Source organism: Bufo gargarizans, chromosome 10 (genome assembly GCF_014858855.1).
Source record: "Bufo gargarizans isolate SCDJY-AF-19 chromosome 10, ASM1485885v1, whole genome shotgun sequence".
In the NCBI taxonomy this organism is placed as follows: domain Eukaryota; kingdom Metazoa; phylum Chordata; class Amphibia; order Anura; family Bufonidae; genus Bufo; species Bufo gargarizans.
Window position 1 is genome coordinate 111569961 of NC_058089.1, and position 20717 is coordinate 111590677.

General features: G+C 48.7%; 1 protein-coding gene across 1 annotated transcript; it reads left to right on the plus strand.

The window, feature by feature from the left end:
• Nucleotides 1–3445: 3445 nt before the first annotated feature.
• CDK10 (cyclin dependent kinase 10) lies at nt 3446–19873 on the plus strand. The gene is made up of 13 exons (XM_044269802.1): nt 3446–3606; nt 6065–6137; nt 6304–6375; nt 7716–7818; nt 7934–8015; nt 9283–9350; nt 10885–10937; nt 11026–11095; nt 12778–12837; nt 14916–15039; nt 17047–17186; nt 17261–17313; nt 19385–19873. The coding sequence occupies exons 1-13, from the start codon at nt 3508–3510 to the stop codon at nt 19480–19482; spliced, it is 1095 nt and encodes a 364-aa protein (XP_044125737.1). The 5' UTR covers nt 3446–3507; the 3' UTR covers nt 19483–19873.
• The last annotated feature ends 844 nt before the right edge of the window (nt 19874–20717 follow it).

Consider the following 20717-nt stretch of genomic DNA (forward strand, 5'->3'; position numbering starts at 1 on the left):
CCCCAATATTAATAATGCTCCTTTAGTGGCCCCCAGTAGTAATAAGGCCCCATTAGTGACCCCCAATATTACTAATTCCCCATTAGTGGCCCCCAGTATTAATAATGCCCCCATTAGTGGCCCCCAGTATTAATAGGGTCCCTATTAATGGCGCCCAGTAAAATTCTCCTTCCCCACTCTTCTTGTGCAAAAAAATAAATAAAACTCGCCCCCTCGATGTGATTGCGCCACGGTGAACACTCGCTGCTCACTAGATGCGCGGACAGGACCTGCGCTCCAGCATGATGGTGACGTTTCACAGGTCCTGCTGCTTCCAGTCGATACTGCGAAACGTCATCACACTGGAGCGAAGGTCCTGTCCTGCGCATCCAATGAGCAGCGAGTGTTCCCCGCGGCGCGATCAGATGGATGAGGGGGGCAAATGCTGTACTAATGAGCGCTCCACAATGGAAGCGCTCATTAGTAATAGTGCACAGGTGGCAACCCTACGTACGGTGCCCCCAGACAGGGCTCTGAGCGCCCCCTTAGGTTCTCCGCCACTGCCTTAGAGAGTCACCTACCTTTTAAAAAATGTTTTGTGTTTTTTTTTCTGGGGAATTTTGTTTAACTAATTAAACGCATTGCACCCGCACTGAATCCGGACCCATTCATTTCTATGGGGCTGTGCACACGAGCGGTGATTTTCACGCATTACTTGTGCGTAGCGAGAAAATTGCAGCATGTTCTATATTCTGCGTTTTTCACGCAACGCAGGCCCCATAGAAGTGAATCGGTCTGCGTGAAAATCGCATCCGCAAGCAAGTGCAGATGCGGTGCGATTTTCACGCATGGTTGCTAGGTGACAAGGGATGAGTTACCCAGGACCCCATTTACTTTATTATTTTCCATTATAACATGGTTATAATGGAAAATAATAGCATTCTTGAATACAGAATGCTTAGTAAAAGGTCCATTGTGGGGTTCAAAATATTTTTTTTTACTCCCCTCAAAGGACCTGCGCTGTCATCATTGCGCTCACCACGTGATGAGCGCGGTGATGTCAGCGCAGGTCCTGCTGAATGAAGATAGAAGGTCCTTCTATCTTCATTTTTTTAGTACAGGTCTATAATGTTTTTTTTTATTGTTTATTTTGATTCTGGGGAAATGCGGTTGATTTGAACTTTTATATTTTTTTAAACTTTTTTTTTTTAACCCTAGGTGACTATAACTGGCAATCATTAGATTGACAATTATGTTCTGTGAGGGGTATTAGAGATCAGCGAATTTCCGCTTATGAAATTCGTTCACGCTTCGTTTACTGGTTAAAGGTGAATTGCGTTATGGATTCCTTTACCACGGGCCATAGCGCAATTCTATGACGGAATGTCTTTAGAGGCATTCCGTTATTCATTCCATCATAATAGAAGCCTATGGGCTACAAAACGGATCCGGACTCTCCTGCATAACGGAAATGGGACGGATCCGTTTTGCCCCCATAGACTTCTATTATGACGGAATGAATAACGGAATGCCTCTAAAGACATTCCGTCATAGAATTGCGCTATGGCCCGTGGTAAAGGAATCCATAACACAATTCACCTTTAACCAGTAAACGAAGCGTGAACGAATTTCACAAGCGGAAATTCTCTCATCTCTGCCTGCTTCAGGCCTCTTTCAGACGAGCGTGACGGATTAGGTCCGGATGCGTTCAGTGAAACTCGCACCATTTTGCAAACAAGTTCAGCCAGTTTTGTCTGCGATTGCGTTCAGTTCAGTTTTTTCCACTCGGGTGCAATGCGTTTTGATGCGTTTTTCACGCGCGTAATAAAAAAACTGAAGGTTTACAAAAAACATCTCCTAGCAACCATCCGTGAAAAACGCATCGCACCCGCACTTCCTTCTTGAAGCAATGCGTTTTTTACTGAAGCCACATTCACTTCTATGGGGCCAGGGCTGCGTGAAAACCGCAGAATATAGAACATGCTGCGATTTTCACGCAACGCAGAACTGATGCGTTAAAAACAACGCTCATGTACACAGAGCCATTGAAGTGAATGGGTCAGGATTCAGTGCGGGTGCTATGCGTTCACGTCACGCATTGCACCCGAGCGGAAAACTCGTGTGAAAGGGGCCTTATGCTCCGGGCTATCACTACAACATTTTCCTTGATCTCAGCCAGGGAACACTGTTAGGTCCCTTTCACACGAGCGAGTTTTCCGCACAGGTGCAATGCGTGACGTGAACGCATAGCACCCGCACTGAATCCTGACCCATTCATTTCAATGGGTCTGTGTACATGAGCGTTGTTTTTAACGCATCAGTTCTGCGTTGCGTGAAAATCGCAGCATGTTCTATATTCTGCGTTTTTCACTCAGCCCCGGCCCCATAGAAGTGAATGCGGCTTCAGTAAAAAACGCATTGCTTCAAGAAGCAAGTGCGGGTGCGATGCGTTTTTCACGGATGGTTGCTAGGAGATGTTTTTTTGTAAACCTTCAGTTTTTTATCACGCGCGTGAAAAACGCATCAAAACACATTACCAGCCTTACAGGCGTGGGAGCGTGCGGCTCCCGTGTTTGCACTGCTTAGATGCCGTAGTTACATTTCACCACAGCATTGAGGGGTTAAATATATGCCATTAGCCTTAGGCCTCATGCCCGGGCCGTGGCCGTATTGCGGTCCGCATACAGCGGGTCCGTAATACACGGGCACCGGCCGTGTGCACCCTGCATCACGGGTGTGGACCCATTCACTCTGCAATCCGGGAGATACGGTGCAGAACGGAAGCCCACAGAAGCACTGTTGTTTCTGTCCGTGCCTCCGCACCGCAACAAAAAATACAATATGTTCTATTTTTTTACCGTTACGGATGGATCACGGACCCATTCAAGCTGAATGGGTCTCAATCCGTCCCAGCCGCCGCGCGGATGTTGCCCGTGTGTTGGGGACTGCAAATGACCGAGTGCATGAGGCCTTATGGCGGGCGCTATCTTTAGAGTGCCCAAGGGGTTAAATGGTGCCACTAGAAAGTACAACTTATCCCGCAAAAAACAAGCCCTCATACAGCTATGTGAATTGAAAAATTAAAAAAGTTATGGCCCCTGAAAGGCAGGGAGTAAAAAACGGAAGAAAAAAAAAAAACTGAAAAAGGCCAGGTCAGGAGGGGTTAATGGAAAATCTGCGACTTTTGCCCCCATGGATAAAACTGTTGATTTCTGCACACAAAAAATATGTGTAACCATCATGGATGAGTAATTGATCAATATGGAGATGGGTGCAACATAACCGCATGTTGCGTTCTGCCTCTGTGTACCCATAAACGTATAAAGCAATGTAGAAACAAACCCTGAGCTTTTTCCCAGCACAGAAAAACCAGTTCCCCCAGTTTCTGTACTGGTTACTGCTGAGTTCTCATGCTCCTGTCATTCCTACTTGCAGCCACCAGAGGGCGACATCATCCCATCTCTTCATTACACGCGGATACTCACAGGCCTCAAGCCTCGGTCTTTCCTGCTCGCCGAGCCCGGGCCAATGGCTGACACAGCAGCGGAGCATGAGCCAGAACTGGAACAAATCCGCCTAAAACACGTCAGGGAGGAGAAGTTTATCACAGTGCCCGAGGAGGACAGGGTAAGTACGGGGAGGACATGCCCCTGGTGCCTGCAGTGATGGGTGCATGGCATAGCATGGGGGCTGCTGCCTTCCACTTACCCATGTGAGTGTAGAGGGCTTCATTTGCCATGGAAATGTTATAACACCTTCGTGTTTGAGAGCAGTTTCTATTGACTTCTATGGGGCGTAGATAGGGCGCAGCGCTGCGCGGTGCAAACGTTTTGGTCAGCTGCCACTTCTAGGGGCCGCTCCTCAAGGAATTCACCTGCTGGTGGGGGTATAAGGGCACAACGCAATTGTGAACGTGGGGAATAGGTGAAAAATGTATGACCGCTCTGACCGCACGATTACAAGGATTGGGATCTTCAATGGAGCGGCGGTGCAACTCCGGTCATTGTTATGGCGGCAATGCTGACAGCGCTCCGCTATCTGGGTAGTCGTGTAAATGCACTACTGCTCCATTCACACAGGGGACTCGAGGCAACCCTGTCGGACAAAGCCCAGGGGGGAGGAAGGAACTGGAACGGGGGGATTTGGGGAATCGGGACAATTACTATATATATATATATATATATATATATATATATATATATATATATATACATATACCGTGACCGTACAGAGCAAAAGTTTGGACACACCTTCTCATTCAAAGAGTTTTCTTTATTTTCATGACTATGAAAATTGTAGATTCACACTGAAGGCATCAAAACTATGAATTAACACATGTGGAATTATATACATAACAAAAAAGTGTGAAACAACTGAAAATATGTCATATTCTAGGTTCTTTAAAGTAGCCACCTTTTGCTTTGATTACTGCTTTGCACACTCGTGGCATTCTCTTGATGAGCTTCAAGAGGTAGTCACCTGAAATGGTCTTCCAACAGTCTTGAAGGAGTTTCCAGAGATGCTTAGCACTTGTTGGCCCTTTTGCCTTCACTCTGCGGTCCACTGTTAACCTAGAATATGACATATTTCCGGTTGTTTCACACTTTTTTGTTATGTATATAATTCCACATGTGTTAATTCATAGTTTTGATGCCTTCAATGTGAATCTACAATTTTCATAGTCATGAAAATAAAGAAAACTCTTTGAATGAGAAGGTGTGTCCAAACTTTTGCTCTGTACTGTATATAATTTACATAACATACCCACTTGGCCGGACCTGTAAAGGGAAGCTTACGTACCTGCTTCCTGGCGCTGGTATCCCACTCCTTCTCCCGGCGCTGTGCTCCCTCGCTGTAAACATCCAGTTTAACATCGCCGCATCCCCTTTAAGAGGTTTTCCGAGAGTACAATATTAATAAGTCATCAGTATCTAATGGATGGGGGTCCGACTCCCGACACTCCCACCGGTCAGCTGTTTGAAGAGGCCCAGTGAGCGCTGTGGCCTTGTCACTGCATACCACGCACAGCGCCATAGCGGCGGTGCCTGTTATTGCAGCCCAGGTCACGTGACCGCGATGTCATTGGCCTAGAAAGAGGCCGCGGTGCTCTCCGGAGTATTCCTACAGCCAGGAGTCTGGCCCCCACCGATCAGATACTGGCGTCCAGTCGTGAGGATGGGTCATTGATATTGTACTCCCGTAAATCCCCTTTAAAAGAAGTAACTCGGACAACTTTGTACTGCTTGCTGTCTGTGAATGCAAACATTCTCTTCTTTGTACAACCAGGGGCTGAAAACTGTCCCCAAGTGAAAGGGAGCGCTGATACACTGTAACAAGCCCTGCACCTCTGTGAGCTGGAGGTCATGTGCCCCACGGTGCTCCTGGCTCTTACCATATCATCTGTCCTTTCTGGAGTCCAGTATACGGGACAGTTCACATCACGTCATGGAGGTATAGGGCGGGAGGGCATAAGGCTGCCACGTATCCTAGTGTATAGCATACGGTGGGAGACCTCGCCCATACAGCCCACCCATGTCTCAGTAGTAGGGTGTCTTGGGGCAGTGGCCACCTCCCTCCTTCTGCTGCCGCCTCATTCGGCCATTGGAGCTTCCTTGGCCTGCACATAGTTTCTTCTGCCCGGCCTCATACAAATGCTTGCTCCCGAAATCCCCAGGAAGCTGCAGTGACATAACTGGTCGTATATGGACGTGATTGGAGCTTCCGCGGGCAGCCCCTCTCTGAATCCTGACGCTCTGGTGCAGGCACCAGGGAGCAACTGCCACCCACCTTGTCAGAGACTGTGCTTTGACTGTAAGGGGGAAGACCTGACGGGTCCCTTCTTCCACTGCAGGAGGTAGCCCAGGACCTATATGTTAAGTGGAGGTCAGCGACGTATGCCATATGGCGGCATTGATCTCCCATGGGTTTTTATGGCATCTTTTCAGGGTTTCATATCTTATTTTTGCGGACAGTGGCCGAAGGGTTCTCGTTTTGGCCTCCGTTTTTTCTGTGGACACATCAGCTTATGCGCTAAATGTAGAGTGAACAGGCTTTTAATAGTTTTTTGCTTCTTTTACATCCTCAGCTCGGGCAATGTCGAAGCGTCAAGGAATTTGAAAAGTTAAACCGCATTGGTGAGGGCACCTATGGCATCGTGTGTAAGTATTCATACCCCGCACGTGTCCTATTTCACCCTGCATTCTCCTATAACACGATACGTCTTGCTGCCTCCTGCTATGTGCCCGGGTATTTCCATCACGTCTGTAACGACGCCCTTGTATTAATATCGTGGACGACTTGTCACGGCTGAGGTTTCTCTTGCAGATCGCGCCAGAGACACCAGGAACAATGAGATTGTGGCGCTGAAGAAAGTGAGGATGGACAAAGAGAAGGACGGTGAGTGATTTCTCAGAGCGTGGCACATGGGTGGCCAGGGCTATACATCACAGGGATTACGGATAGGCGTATATACATCGGATACAGCGATCTGAAGCTTAAAGGGATTGTCCACTTTATAATTAAATTCCGTGAAATTACACTGATGTGTACTTGCACAAGCAATGCTAAAATGCTGAATTCCTTCTCGCAGCCCAAACGTTAGCCCCCCTGACGCCTTTGGATACCGTGTGTAAACTCGGGGCAGAGCGGTTGCCATGTCCATAACCACATGTGAGCTTCCTAAGCGGCACTGTTGTGTTCAGCGCATGCGCAGATACAGGAGGTTATGCTGCCTGTATGTGCTCAATACTGTAAGTGCCTATGCAGAAGGGGGCGCATTCGGTGGGTATCACATGACGGCTACCACCTTGGGAGCTCTGAATACATCACCCGCTGTGTTCCATGCTTACATGTGGTACCCTTGGGTGGCAGCAGGATTCACCTTAGGAACTGCGGCGGGAATGAGAGCCTTTCCTATGCCATTGATCAGAAAGTGAGATTCCCCTGTAAATTCTAACTCCGGACTAAAGACTAATGCTGCTGGATGAAATAGCCGATTTTGATCAGTTTTCACAGTGGCCTTCGACCGACCATTGTCCACCAAAAATGTGAATACGGCCGTTCATTTGCCATTTAAAGCGAACCCAAATGCCAGTATTTCCGAAGTTCTCTTATTATAACAGGACAGAATACCGGAATTATAGCACGGCGGTATACCGATTACTGATGGCCAGATTGTACAAACCATCTAGATCAGGCATGCTCAACCTGCGGCCCTCCAGCTGTTGCAAAACTACAACTCCCACCATGCCCTGCTCTAGGCTGATAGCTGATAGCTGTAGGCTGTTCGGGTTGTAGTTTTGCAACAGCTGGAGGGCCGCAGGTTGAGCATGCCTGAACTAGATGTAGATCGACCGCACTCTGGACGGTACTAATCCTACGTATATGGCCAGAGATGCCGCAGCGAGGGCCAGCCACCTGAGCGAACACCTCACCTGCATGTGATCCTTACTGGTAAGGTTTTGGCCTCCAGTGGCACCTGCAGCCTCTTGACGCAGTTCTCGCCCCTGTGCAGTCACACCTCCCACTTTATTGTGTCCTCCTGCTTCAGCACATAAAGCTTTGTAGCATGCAACCTATGCAGTTTCCTGATATGCTTTGGTTTTTAAAGATCTCTGCTTGAAGTCATCGAATCGAAACCTTCTCTTCTCCCATGCAGGCCCTGTTTCAGCGGCCCCCAGATGGCTGTGCCTATAGGTGACACCTTGTAGTAATATCACTTGCCTTTTCGATTGCAGGAATCCCCATTAGCAGCCTCCGAGAGATCACGCTGCTTCTAAAGCTCAGACATCCTAACATCGTGGAGCTGAAGGAGGTGGTCGTCGGCAATCATCTCGAGAGGTGAGATTAACACTATCACTGCCAGGAACAAAATGCCGGCCTGTCCCCTGGTGGATGATCTGTGGCCGTCACCTACCTGCCGGTTATCACAGAGGTGTCATTTGTCTTTTTGCAGCATTTTCCTGGTCATGGGTTACTGCGAGCAGGACTTGGCCAGTCTACTGGAGAACATGCAGACTCCATTCTCCGAAGCCCAGGTACTGACATCCCACTAGTTGTCTTTTATATACAGGTTTTTATGGAGAAGCTGGTGTTAAAGTAGCCCCCCGCTTATGAGTACAGTCAACAAATAAAAAAAATCCAGCGTTCTGGTAACATCTGTCCATGACCCGATTTGCTGTTCTGTTTTTTTTTTCTTTAACTTTTTTAAAATCCTGTTGTTACATGGAAACAATCAACAAGCAGGGCGGACGTTGAGCCAGGACCAGGGGGGTATTAGCATCAGGGGATAGGTGAGGGTGACCTTTGGCTCAGACTTCTCGAACCAGGACAGGAAGGGCAGACCATTGAAGCCCGAAGCAGCGTTGGAATAGCAGTAGTAGGGGATCGGTAGAGCGTTCTTGTTATTTCTAAACCCTCATTCACACGACCATATTTTCAGTCCACGTCCGATCCGCATTATCATCTGTGTGCTGTCCGCATCCATGCAGCCGTGCCGCAAATTGCAAACCATGTACTATTATTGTACATGTTTTGCAGACAAGAATAGGCATTTTGATCCATATCCATATTTTGCAGATCTGCAGTTTTCGGACCACAGAATACATACAGTCGTGTGCATGTAGCCTTAAAGGGGTTGAGCCATCTCGCACTTTGGTGACATATCGCTAGGATATGCTGCCAATGTCTGATAGGTGCGAGTCCCTAAACGAGGTCCCCAAAGCGAAAGATGCGCAGCATACTGTCCATTACTTCTGTGGGAGCTGCGAAAAGCCGAGTGAGCGCGCTAGGCTATTTCCGGAACACCCATAAAAGTGAATGGCGAGCACACCGCGCAAGCGCAGCCACCTTTCCATTCCCCTCTATGGGTGTCTGGAAATAGCAGAGTTAGTGCTCGTCTGTTTTCGGCACACCCATAGAAATGGATGGAGGGTGGCCACGCTTGTGCAGTTCGTCCTTGTTCACTTTGGGGGCCTTGTTCTAGACATAGATGGGCCTTGCACCTATCTGACATTGGTGGTATATACCTAGGACAGGCATGCTCAACCTGCGGTCCTCCAGCTGTTGTAAAACTACAACTCCCACAATGCCCTGCTGTAGGCTGTTCGGGCATGCTGGGAGTTGTAGTTTTGCTATCGCTGGAGGGCTGCAGGTTGAGCATGCCTGTCCTAGGTATATGCAACCAAAGTGCGAGATGGGCCAACCCCTTTAATAATTTTCCTATTAGAGTCTCTACTATTGCAATTTACTAGTTTCCTTGGTATTCGCGGACTCTAAAGTGACTTGTTTCTCCTCCTCACGCAGGTAAAGTGTATATGCTTCCAGCTGCTCACCGGCCTTCAGTATCTGCATGAAAACTTCATAGTGCACAGGTAAAGAATTTGTTTTGTGGACCCTTAAAGGGGAACTCCACATTTATTAGGAAAAATCAGCTGCAGTCATTTTTCTCTTTAATCTGAAGTGTCTACTATTTGGTTATCTCTGCTTCTTGCAGGATCTAATCGCTGGTCTACAGTAATGTAACGCTACGTGTGAAATGCCTTTATCAGACATACAGTAGTTTGCATCCGAAGCTGGTTTCATTCTGCTGGTTACCTTTCCGAAATGTGGCCTTCATTAGTCTCATCTGCGCTCCCACAGTGCACCGCTCTGGAAACCAGCAGAATTGTCCATTGGGCTTTGAATGTGAATAGAGACCAAAAAATCCCATACCACAAAGGTTACATGCACACGACCGCGCCGTGTTTTGCGGTTCTCAAATTTTAGATCCCAAAAAACACGGATGCCGCCCGTGTGCGTTCCGCAATTTGCGGAATAGGCCGCCCATTATAGAAATGCCTATTCTTGTCCACAAAACGGACCAGAATAGGACATGTTCTATATATTATTTTTTTTGTGCTGTCCACATCCTTTGCGGCCCCATTGAAGTGAATGAGTCAACATCCGAGCCGCAAAAAATGCAGCCTGGATGCGGACCCAAACGCCGTTGGAATTTTTAAAAAAGCAGTAGAGATTTTTTTTTCGATTCGTAAACTGCATGAGGGATATGGTAGTGCGGCCAAACTCTCTTTTGGGCCGCCCTCGCCTCTCGTGACTCGCTCACTCTGACTATCCATGTCCCATAGCATCTGCTGTGTTGTGGCATTCCGGTCCACGCGCTGTAGGACTTGGGTGGTCAGACTCTGGGTCTCGTAATGTAATGCCGAAGCTGAGCTGATAATTAACTGCACTACTCGATCCGTAATATAGTTTACAATTACGAAAAACAATTAAAAAAATCCCAAATTGTTTCTTTAAAGGGCTCGTCCCACAAAAAAATATTTAGCATTTTTCAAACCAGCGCCTGGATCTACATCCTTTTGTAATTGCATGTAATTAAACATTTTGTATAGCCACTGAGCTGTTCACTGAAACCTGTATGTAGAGCGCCACCTGCTGTTTGCTCTGTTTCTAATTTCTCTGTCCTGCTCACTGAGATGGAAGCACATGCTCAATTCCATCCTTCAGCTGCCACCAGCTGAAGTAGAAAGGACACGCTCCTTGAGAAAGTGCACACCCCCCTCAGCTGCTAGCTTGAAATAAATCTAGCAGAGCACGCTCAGCAATGAACTTGCAAATCTCTGGATCCATGTGAGGTACCGTGCTTGCTCTAAGTTTCTTAGAAAGAGACTACTATCTGACTTTCAAAGTTCCTTTAAGTATATTTTATAGCCAAATCTGTGACAATTCTTCCTCCTCCTCCCAATCTAGCACGGGCCATATAAAATATTGGTGTCTTCTAATGTGGCTTTAATAAGCTTTTTTCCCAGGGCCCGGATGCCCTGCAGCCACTCGCATGTTAGTGAATATGTGGATTTAATCGTGGAACGTCCCTGTCTTCCTCACTTCTGTGTTGTCTCTGGGCAGGGATCTGAAGGTCTCCAATCTGCTGATGACTGATAAAGGCTGCGTGAAGATCGGTAATCCACATGACAGTTCCTTTGCTTTGATTTATGTAAAATCTTCAGATAACCAAACTGACCGGCTATTGATTTCTCTTTATTGCAGCCGACTTTGGTCTCGCCCGGGCATACAGCGTTCCTGCAAAACAGATGACTCCGAAAGTAGTGACTCTCTGGTCAGTAGCCACGAGTAAAGCTTCATCCTGCAGTCTGTTATGTCAGGCAGAATATCAGAATATCTCATCCATGGTACATAAGATCTAATGTGACAGCTCAATCGATTCTGGCCCATGAAGAGACCGTCCAGGTCCAAATCCCTATCCTCGCTGACTGGCCGAGCACCAGGTTGTCAGAACAGTTCATTCGTAGATCAGTCTGTGTCCTGTCACACTTTATAACCTCCAGGAAAGTGGCTCTGTAATGTTACAGCGTAGAAGGATATGCATCGACATTATGATCGAACGAGCTTGAGAATGAAAGAACGGCATCACTGCTGTTACTTATGTGAACGGTGCTGCAGGTCCCTGCGCTGCGGGTGGCCCGGAGCATCACTGTCAGGGGTCCGCAGCGATCCATCGCTCAGATCCCAAATGTAAGCCAGCACTCTCAGCGGGAAAACTCCTTTAAAATCTGCAGCGCACATACGGTTGGGTGTCACCTACACTATAATGGAACTGTGCCCCAGTGGCTGGAATCTGGATACGGGGTGCAGTATTCTGATACTGCCTCTTTCTGCATTTATATGCCTTGAATGGGGGGGTTCTGTGTTAGATCGTGTTCTGGTGGTGTCCTGATGGGTCTAGGAGTGTCTGTTCTATAGCATAGGTCAGGGCTGGCCAACCTGAGGCTCTCCAGCTGTTGCAAACTACAACTCCCAGCATGCCAGACTGCCTACAAGTATCAGCCTACAGCAAAAGCATGGTTGGGAGTTGTAGTTTTACAACAGCTGGAGAGCCACAGGTTGGCCAGCCCTGGCATAGGTGCTTGTGCACAGTCCACATGTGCGATATCCAAGCAGTGCCTTTAGTCCCCCCCCCCTCCCAAGTCTAGGAATGTTGTAGGACCAGAATAAGGACATTGTTTTATATTACAAATTTGCAAGCTGTTCTTATTCTGGCCCTCGAGGAGCACAGTTGAGGTCACCTTCGTTTTTGGTTGGATTGGGCTTTATGTAGACGGCACGCAGAGGTTGTCCGGGTATACTCTCCCACCTGACTAGGCATTGGGCATGGAAAAACACAACTACACATTGAGCGAGACAGTTGTCAGAGCGTCGTGCGCCAGAATAGGACCCTTGCACGATAATTCCTAGGAGTTGATCTCCGTAGCCCTTGCTTTAATAATTCATATTGCATAATCTGAACCTTCTCAGATCATGCAATATAGAACTGTCTCTACATAGATACAATGGGGCACATTCATTAAGACCGCATTTTAGACTCCGGTCTTAATAAGGCCCTGCACTGGCGGTGGATCCGCCGATGTTATGTAGATGCGCCGGCCTCTACATAACTTTGGCGCATCCAGCACCATTTCTAAATGTAAGCCGGCAGCCTTGCGGTCTTACATTTAAACCATTTTCTACGCCTAAAACAGGCGTAGAAAATGATGAATGAGCAGGGCCTGTCGGCCTTCCCCACCTACGCAACACCCACTTTTTTAAATCTGGCGTGAGCGGGGAAGAGTTGACCATTGCAGCGCAAAGGACCTTTGAACCGCAGTCTGCCTTCGGAAATTTGCCTAATTTAGGATTGTATATTACAAGAAAATAACTTAGACTCCATAGCTGTTATGTCTCTACTTGTTCTGTTCAACGTTTTACTGGATAATGTGTACATCCTTTACTTTGTGATTGCAGGTACCGCGCCCCGGAGTTGCTTTTAGGGAGCACAACACAGACAACAGCCATTGATATGTGGTAAGTGTGGCACTGTAAAGTATCCAGCCCTCCTGTTACAGGATCTCGAAGTCTGAAACGCAGAGGGTACCTCACATTAGAGGAATTGTGCCAAATATTCCACAGGATAGGGGATAACTATGTGATCACTGGGGGTCTGACTGCTGGGACCCCCACTGTTCCCAAGGAACTAGGGTTTCGCTCCCCCGATCTGATGAAGCCGCAGGTCGGGAATGCACGCTGCAGCTCCTTTCATTCTCTGTGGGACCACCTGGAAATAGCTGAGCACTGTACTCGCCTATCCCCTGGCGGTCTCATGGAGAATGAATGGAGTGATAGGGCTCATGTCTGACCTTCTGCTCATTTAGATCGAAGGAGAGGGGATAACTTCAAAACTTGGCACCACTCTATTGACTATGTAAATATTCTACACTTGTAGCCATGCCCGTGAGGCATCTACCTTATGTTGGTTAATAGGTAAGTACATCACGATGTATCTGAGGGTACAAGTTATTCATCTAGAATTAGCTGAAGGTGGAAATCTTGGGGATTTTCAGGGACTTTGAAATTGATGGACTATCCTTAGGATAGTATCAGATTGATGGGGGGGGGGGGGGGGGGGGGTCCGACTGTGGTACCACCACTGGTCTAGGGCTGCAGTAAACAAATATTTTAGTAATCGAGTATTCTATCGATTCCTTTATAAAAACAATATTTGTATTTATTGCACATAATTGCACACACATAAGGCTTCTTTCACAGCTGCAATATACAGTACATTCTGTCAGAAGAACAGCCGGCCAGAATGTACCATATCGGGTATAGCTGGATACTGCCGGCTGCTGCAGCGATTGACTGTAATGGGGTCCGGCCTTGTTACAGAATTCAAGCTGGGTTTTGTAAGGACAAAAAAAAATCTTTGGACGATACCCAGCATGTATGCCGAAACATGGCCAGATGGCCTTGGACCACATTATAGTCAATGAAAGCATATAGCTGGTTGTATCCGGCTATACCCAATACAGTGTACTGCAGCAGGCTGTTCTTCTGCCAGAATGTGTATCTAAGGTTATGGTATGAACTCCGTCAGTCTGTTCCAGTGGAGGAACAGACTGCCGGAGTTCATTGGCTGCCATGATGTCCCCCTTACCCAGTGCCTCCATGTCATCCTCCATGTCCCCCACTCCCCCAGATCAGCCCCTCCATGCCAAATCACAGGTTCCCCCATTAACCCCTCCCTTCCGCGCTAATAACTTTATACATGCCATTGCCAAATCATAGGTGCCCCAATTAACCCCTCTCCTCCCGACCGCCTGCCAATAACTTTATACATGCCATTGTCAAATCTCAGGTGCCCACATCCCCCCCCCCCCCCTTCTGCACTGCTGCTAACTTCATACTTCCCTTTCCTGGCAGTGCGCCGTGCGCTGACACATGGAGTCCGCAGGAGACGCGTCTTCATCCCAGCATGCACTGGGACCTGACGTCACACACAGGGTCAGCCAGCGCGCTGACGATGTGTGAACGCAAGGCCCTGCAGCCCTGTGCCTAGTCGGGAGGCCACGGAGCGGTGAGTGAGAAGCTTCACTTCACTCGCGCTCCGCGGTCATGTGATTTAAACGAATCCCTGCATCAAGGATTTTTTTGCCTCAATTTTATCGATTAAATCCATGAATCTTTTCAGCCCTACACCGATCATCTGATCAAAGGGCACAAGGTGCTTTGCCGAGTGCCACGTCCCCTTCAGCTTTTATCAGGCGCAAACAAAGGCGCCATCAAGTAAAATGGGGCTGAGTTGCAATACCAGGCACAGCTGGCTGCAAAATGTGTACGGCAGCAGTGAAGGGAACGCAGCGTTCCAAAGGGGCCCCCACTAGTCAGTAGAGTGAAGGGGCCACAACATTATCGAACACAGAATCCATTTGGACCTTCTCTCTGCACACCTCCTCTCCCGTCCTGGCACTGTGCAGCGGTTCTGTACCCATGACTCCTTCATTCTGGGGATCAGCAGGAGGAGCCGTATCTGCCCGGTACACTGGCCGCTGCCGGCTGTAGTTTGTTGTTAGGCTGTTGTCTTAGTAATGTTGTCTCCCTTACAGGGCGGTTGGCTGTATTCTGGCTGAGCTGCTGGCTCACAAGCCTTTACTGCCCGGAACCTCAGAAATCCAGCAGATTGATTTAATCATACAACTTTTGGGAACGCCCAATGAAACTATCTGGCCGGTATGTATGCAGCACTTGTGGATTTCATAGTTACTCTGCTGATCAATCATAAAACCTAAAAAATCTGCAATGTAAAAATGTATATAGCTCCAGAGCTGCTGCAGGAACCAGCTCCATCTACTACACACCAGACAGAGCTGGAGCTGCTGCAGAACAGCTTATCAGTGCGGGTCCAGGGGTGTTGGACTCCCGCCAATCAGATAGTGACAGCATAGGCCATCACTTGTAAAGGGTTGGACAACCCCTTTAAGTTTTCATTGTAGTTTTTATCGTGGTTAACGGGATTGTCCCGAATATTAAAAACACAGCCTACTTCAGGTAATAGTAAAAAATAGAAAAGAATCCCCCGCCGCACCGGTCCTATTATAATTATCATTTACTAGCAGAAGGACCCGGCTTTACACGGGTGTATTTCATCTATTGTGTGTGTCGTTAAAAGATATCGACAATATCCACATAACAGTGACCTCTACAGCACCCCACCCCTTAACACTGACCCCACACAGTGCCCCGCCACCTTAAAATGGGACCTCCACAGCAGCCCATCCTCTTAACTTTGACCTTCACAGCAGTCCGCCCCTATAACAGTGAGTTTCACAGCACCCCACTCCCTTGACCTCCTCAGGGGCCCGCCCCCTTAACAGTGACCTATACAGCACCCTGCCCCTTAACACTGACTTCCATAGGGGACTGTCCCCTTATCTGTGACCTCCACTGTTTCCTGTCCCCTTAACAGAGACCTCCACAGCACCTGTCCCTTTAACAGTGACTGCCACAGTACCCCGTTCCCTTAACAGTGACCTCCACAGTACCCCACTCCCTTAACAGAGACCTCCACAGCACCTGTCCCTTTAACAGTGACTGCCACAGTACCCCACTCCCTTAACAGTGATGTCACAGCAGCCTGCCCCCTTAACAGTAACATCCACAGCAGCCTGCCCCCTTAACAGTAACATCCACAGCAGCCTGCCCCCTTAACAGTAACATCCACAGCAGCCTGCCCCCTTAACAGTAACATCCACAGCAGCCTGCCCCCTTACAGTAACATCCACAGCAGCCTGCCCCCTTACAGTAACATCCACAGCAGCCTGCCCCCTTACAGTAACATCCACAGCAGCCTGCCCCCTTACAGTAACATCCACAGCAGCCTGCCCCCTTAACAGTAACATCCACAGCAGCCTGCCCCCTTAACAGTAACATCCACAGCAGCCTGCCCCCTTAACAGTAACATCCACAGCAGCCTGCCCCCTTTACAGTAACATCCACAGCAGCCTGCCCCTTTAACAGTAACATCCACAGCAGCCTGCCCCTTTAACAGTGGCCCCTGCCCCCATAACATTGACCTCCACAGCGCCCTGCCCCTTTAAGGCTAGGGCTACACGACAACATTTTGTCGCGCAACAATTTTTATAATGATTGGCTGAGGTGTCGGACTGCGACATACTGCCACACGACAGTCGCAAAAAATCCATCCAAGATGGATTTTTCTGTGACTGTTGCGTCCTAGTCGCAGCATGTCGCAGTGCAGCACCATAGACTATCATTATAAAAATAGTCGTGCGACATCAATGTCGCAGTGTAGTTGTGCCCTATGTGTCGTCGTGTAGCCCTAGCCTAAAGCTGACCTACAGCAGTGAAGAAAAATGGCTGGGTTGTTATGAAAACCTGGAGTAAAACTGTGTGTATGTGGAGACTAAGGGCCTGCGAGCTTCTATTGGCTGATAAGGGACATGTGACCTTGTGTATGGCAGTTGGGATATGAGTGAAAGACTTGCTTGTATTGGCTAATGCAGGTCATTTTTGGGGGAATATCTCAGGAAGGGTACGTCCTAGAGAGCTGAGACCCGGTCTACAACCTTCCCGCCAACAGGACCCCTGCTTTCGTGATCAGTGGGGTTCCCAGCCCAGTTGTCCATTATCTAGCAGATGGGGGGGGGACTTGTCATTACCAGAACGCCCCTTTGAAGTTCTTTTCTCCTTTGAGTAAAGGCCGGCTGTTCTCTGCAGGGTTTCTCCAAGCTGCCGCTGGTTGGTCAGTACACCGTGCGCAAGCAGCCATACAACAACCTGAAGCACAAGTTTCCCTGGCTGTCCGAAGCCGGCCTCCGACTCCTCAACTTCCTGTTTATGTATGATCCCAAAAAGAGGTGAGAGCGGGAGCTGCACACAGGGACTCGCTCCCCTGCACACTGACCCAGCCTTCTCTTTTCCCTCCTGTCAGGGCTACAGCAGAAGACAGCCTGGCGAGTTCCTATTTCAAGGAGAAACCTTTACGTAAGACTTTTGTGCCTTTTTCTGATTTTATGTATTAATTTTATGGGCGGCAGATCCCGTCAGGGTCACACAAATAACCCTGTGTATGGGCGGCAGGTCGGACAGGGTCACACAATAACCCTGTGTATGGGCGGCAGGTCCCGTCAGGGTCACACAATAACCCTGTGTATGGGCGGCAGGTCGGACAGGGTCACACAATAACCCTGCGTATGGGCGGCAGGTCCCGTCAGGGTCACACAATAACCCTGCGTATGGGCGGCAGGTCCCGTCAGGGTCACACAATAACCCTGCGTATGGGCGGCAGGTCGGACAGGGTCACACAATAACCCTGTGTATGGGCGGCAGGTCCCGTCAGGGTCACACAATAACCCTGTGTATGGGCGGCAGGTCGGACAGGGTCACACAATAACCCTGTGTATGGGCGGCAGGTCGGACAGGGTCACACAATAACCCTGCGTATGGGCGGCAGGTCCCGTCAGGGTCACACAATAACCCTGCGTATGGGCGGCAGGTCCCGTCAGGGTCACACAATAACCCTGCGTATGGGCGGCAGGTCGGACAGGGTCACATAATAACCCTGCGTATGGGCGGCAGGTCGGACAGGGTCACATAATAACCCTGCGTATGGGCGGCAGGTCCCGTCAGGGTCACACAATAACCCTGCGTATGGGCGGCAGGTCGGACAGGGTCACATAATAACCCTGTGTATGGGCGGTAGGTCCTGTTAGGGTCACATGATAACCCTGCGCATGGACGGCAGATCTCGTCAGGGTCACATAATAACCCTGCGCATGGACAGATGGACAGCAGGTCCTGTCAGGGTCACATAATAACCCTGTGTATGGACAGCAGATCTCCTCAGGGGCACATAATAACCCTGCGTATAAATGTTAGGTCCTGTTAGGGTCACATAATAACCCTGCGTATGGGCGGCAGATCCCGTCAGGGTCACACAATAACCCTGCGTATGGGCGGCAGATCCCGTCAGGGTCACACAATAACCCTGCGCATGGACAGCAGGTCCTGTCAGGGTCACATAATAACCCTGCGTATAAACGTTAGGTCCTGTCAGGGTCACATAATAACCCTGCGTATAAACGTTAGGGTCACATAATAAACCTGCGTATGGACGGCAGTTCCTGTCAGGATCACATAATAACCCCTCGTATGGACAGAAGATCCCATCAGGATCACATAATAACCCTGCGCATGGACAGCAGGTCCTGTCATGGTCACGTAATGACCCTGCATATAGATGACAGATCCCATCAGGATCACATAATAACCCTGCGCATGGACAGCAGGTCCTGTCAGGGTCACGTAATGACCCTGCGTATAGATGACAGATCCCATCAGGGTCACATAATAACCCTATAAACATTACAAGTGTGTCAGTGGTGCAAAACGCCATCAAACGCAGGAGGGGACTGACACCACTTGCCCTAATTTAAAAAATCACCACAATATACCAACCATAATCACATGGCAAGAAAATTCCTAAAAACAGCAATGAAGTGGGCAAAATATAGGCCCCAAATAGGAGAAAAACAGAGGCAAGTGGCAAAGTAACCAACTGGCTTTACCTGGGGGTGACAGAGGAGGTGGGGGATTTGTTACTCTGGTGCTTCCCTCTGATTATTTTCTCCTGTTTGGGGTCTATATTTTGCTTGTGATTATGATGCTGACCAGTCAGGGTATATGCTGTCCCCTCCTAGTTTTTAGTGGTGTATTGCACCGCTGATATATTTTTTATGGCTGTATGTCTATTGCTGGACTGTGTGTGTCTTGGCACAATCTTTGGTCATTCTTTTGCCCAAGAGGCTAATCTTGAGATGTGAAGGCGCTCCGCGGGCATGCTGCCATATCATCCACCGGTCACCTAATTGTGAAGTATTATTCGTTATATCCCGTTGAATCTCTTAGGATTAGATTTTGTCTCCAGTTTTAAAAACTTGCTCCAGACCAGGAACCCCAATATTCTTGTGGGTCAGTCAGGTATCAGTCTTCTGTGTTAGTAGATTAATGGGGTAACGCATCCGGCGTCTGAATATCTCACGTGTTTTCTCTGCAGCTTGTGAGCCACAGCTGATGCCGACCTTTCCACATCACCGCAACAAGAGGGTGAGCAGCTCGGGGCCAGAGAACCAGGCCAAACGTGGCAAACAGTGACGCCAGTGATACACGGAGCTACAGCGTCTTCACAGAGGCGAGGCGTCGCTACGTGCTGACCAAGAGACCGCTGGCTCACCTCCCATTACGGCATGTCGTACAAGCAGCGGCCGTGCCGTCATTGTGGGAGCCTTGCGTTGACTGGCGGCTGTTTAACCCCTTATTTGTTTGCTATTGACTGCTGCATCCAAGTGATCTTGGGGTGTCATCGGGTTGCTGTGGCAGCCATGGGCCTAATAATGGCCTCCATATAGAGGCAGGGCCTCTAAAATACTGACAGGCAGGCGTAATACAGTGAACTACATAAGGGTTTTATGTCAGCGATCGCAGGTACAAGTCCCCCGTGAGAGTAATAATCATTGTAAAAATAAATAAAAAGATGAAAAATTGGTATCGCCGCCATTCATAATGACCGACACTATAAAATGATCACATTCTTTTGATGTTCTATGTGAAAAATACAACTCGCCCCACAAAAAACACGCCCTCATACTGCTGCGCAGGCGTAAATATATTCTCTCAGAATATGGCAATAAAATAACTTATGGCTTTTGAATCGGACAATGAAAAAGAACATAAATAAATCACTATGGGGGACGGCTACAGCCGCCCTGGCACATTCATTATAATCTATGCCACGATGTGCTGCCCGGACACAGGCGTACATTATAGCGGAAATTTACACCACCTTCCTTTCTAGTGCAGATACCCATTTTGGAGACCTGCACAGATGCACCACTGTTATTAACAGGCGTGTGCCTCTTAGCAGGGGGCGGACTGCCCATAGACCTTATAGGGAAACGTCCCAGTGGGCTGATGCCCAGGGTGCCACCTGAGCCCCCCCTCACAGTCAGTGGCTGTTTATGGGGCAGAATTTTATGGCGCTCTGTTGAGGTGGTATAATGTGCCTTCCATCAATTTGGACCCGACTACAAAATGGGGCCACTTTTAAGGGTCCATTCACACGTCCGCAACGTGTTTCGCAAAACACGGACAGTGGCAATGTGCATTCCGCATTTTGCAGACCGCACATTGCCGGCACTAAGAGAATATGTCCGCAGGACATGTTCTATTTTTTTCGGGAACGGAAGTGCGGCTCTGCAGCACATCGTGAAATGAATGGGTCCGCAATTCCGTTCCGCTAAATGCGTGACGAAATTGCGGACGTGTGAATGGACCCTTGAAGTTCCCAGTCCGTCCTTGCCTTTTGGTAATTGCGGCGCATCCGACGCCAG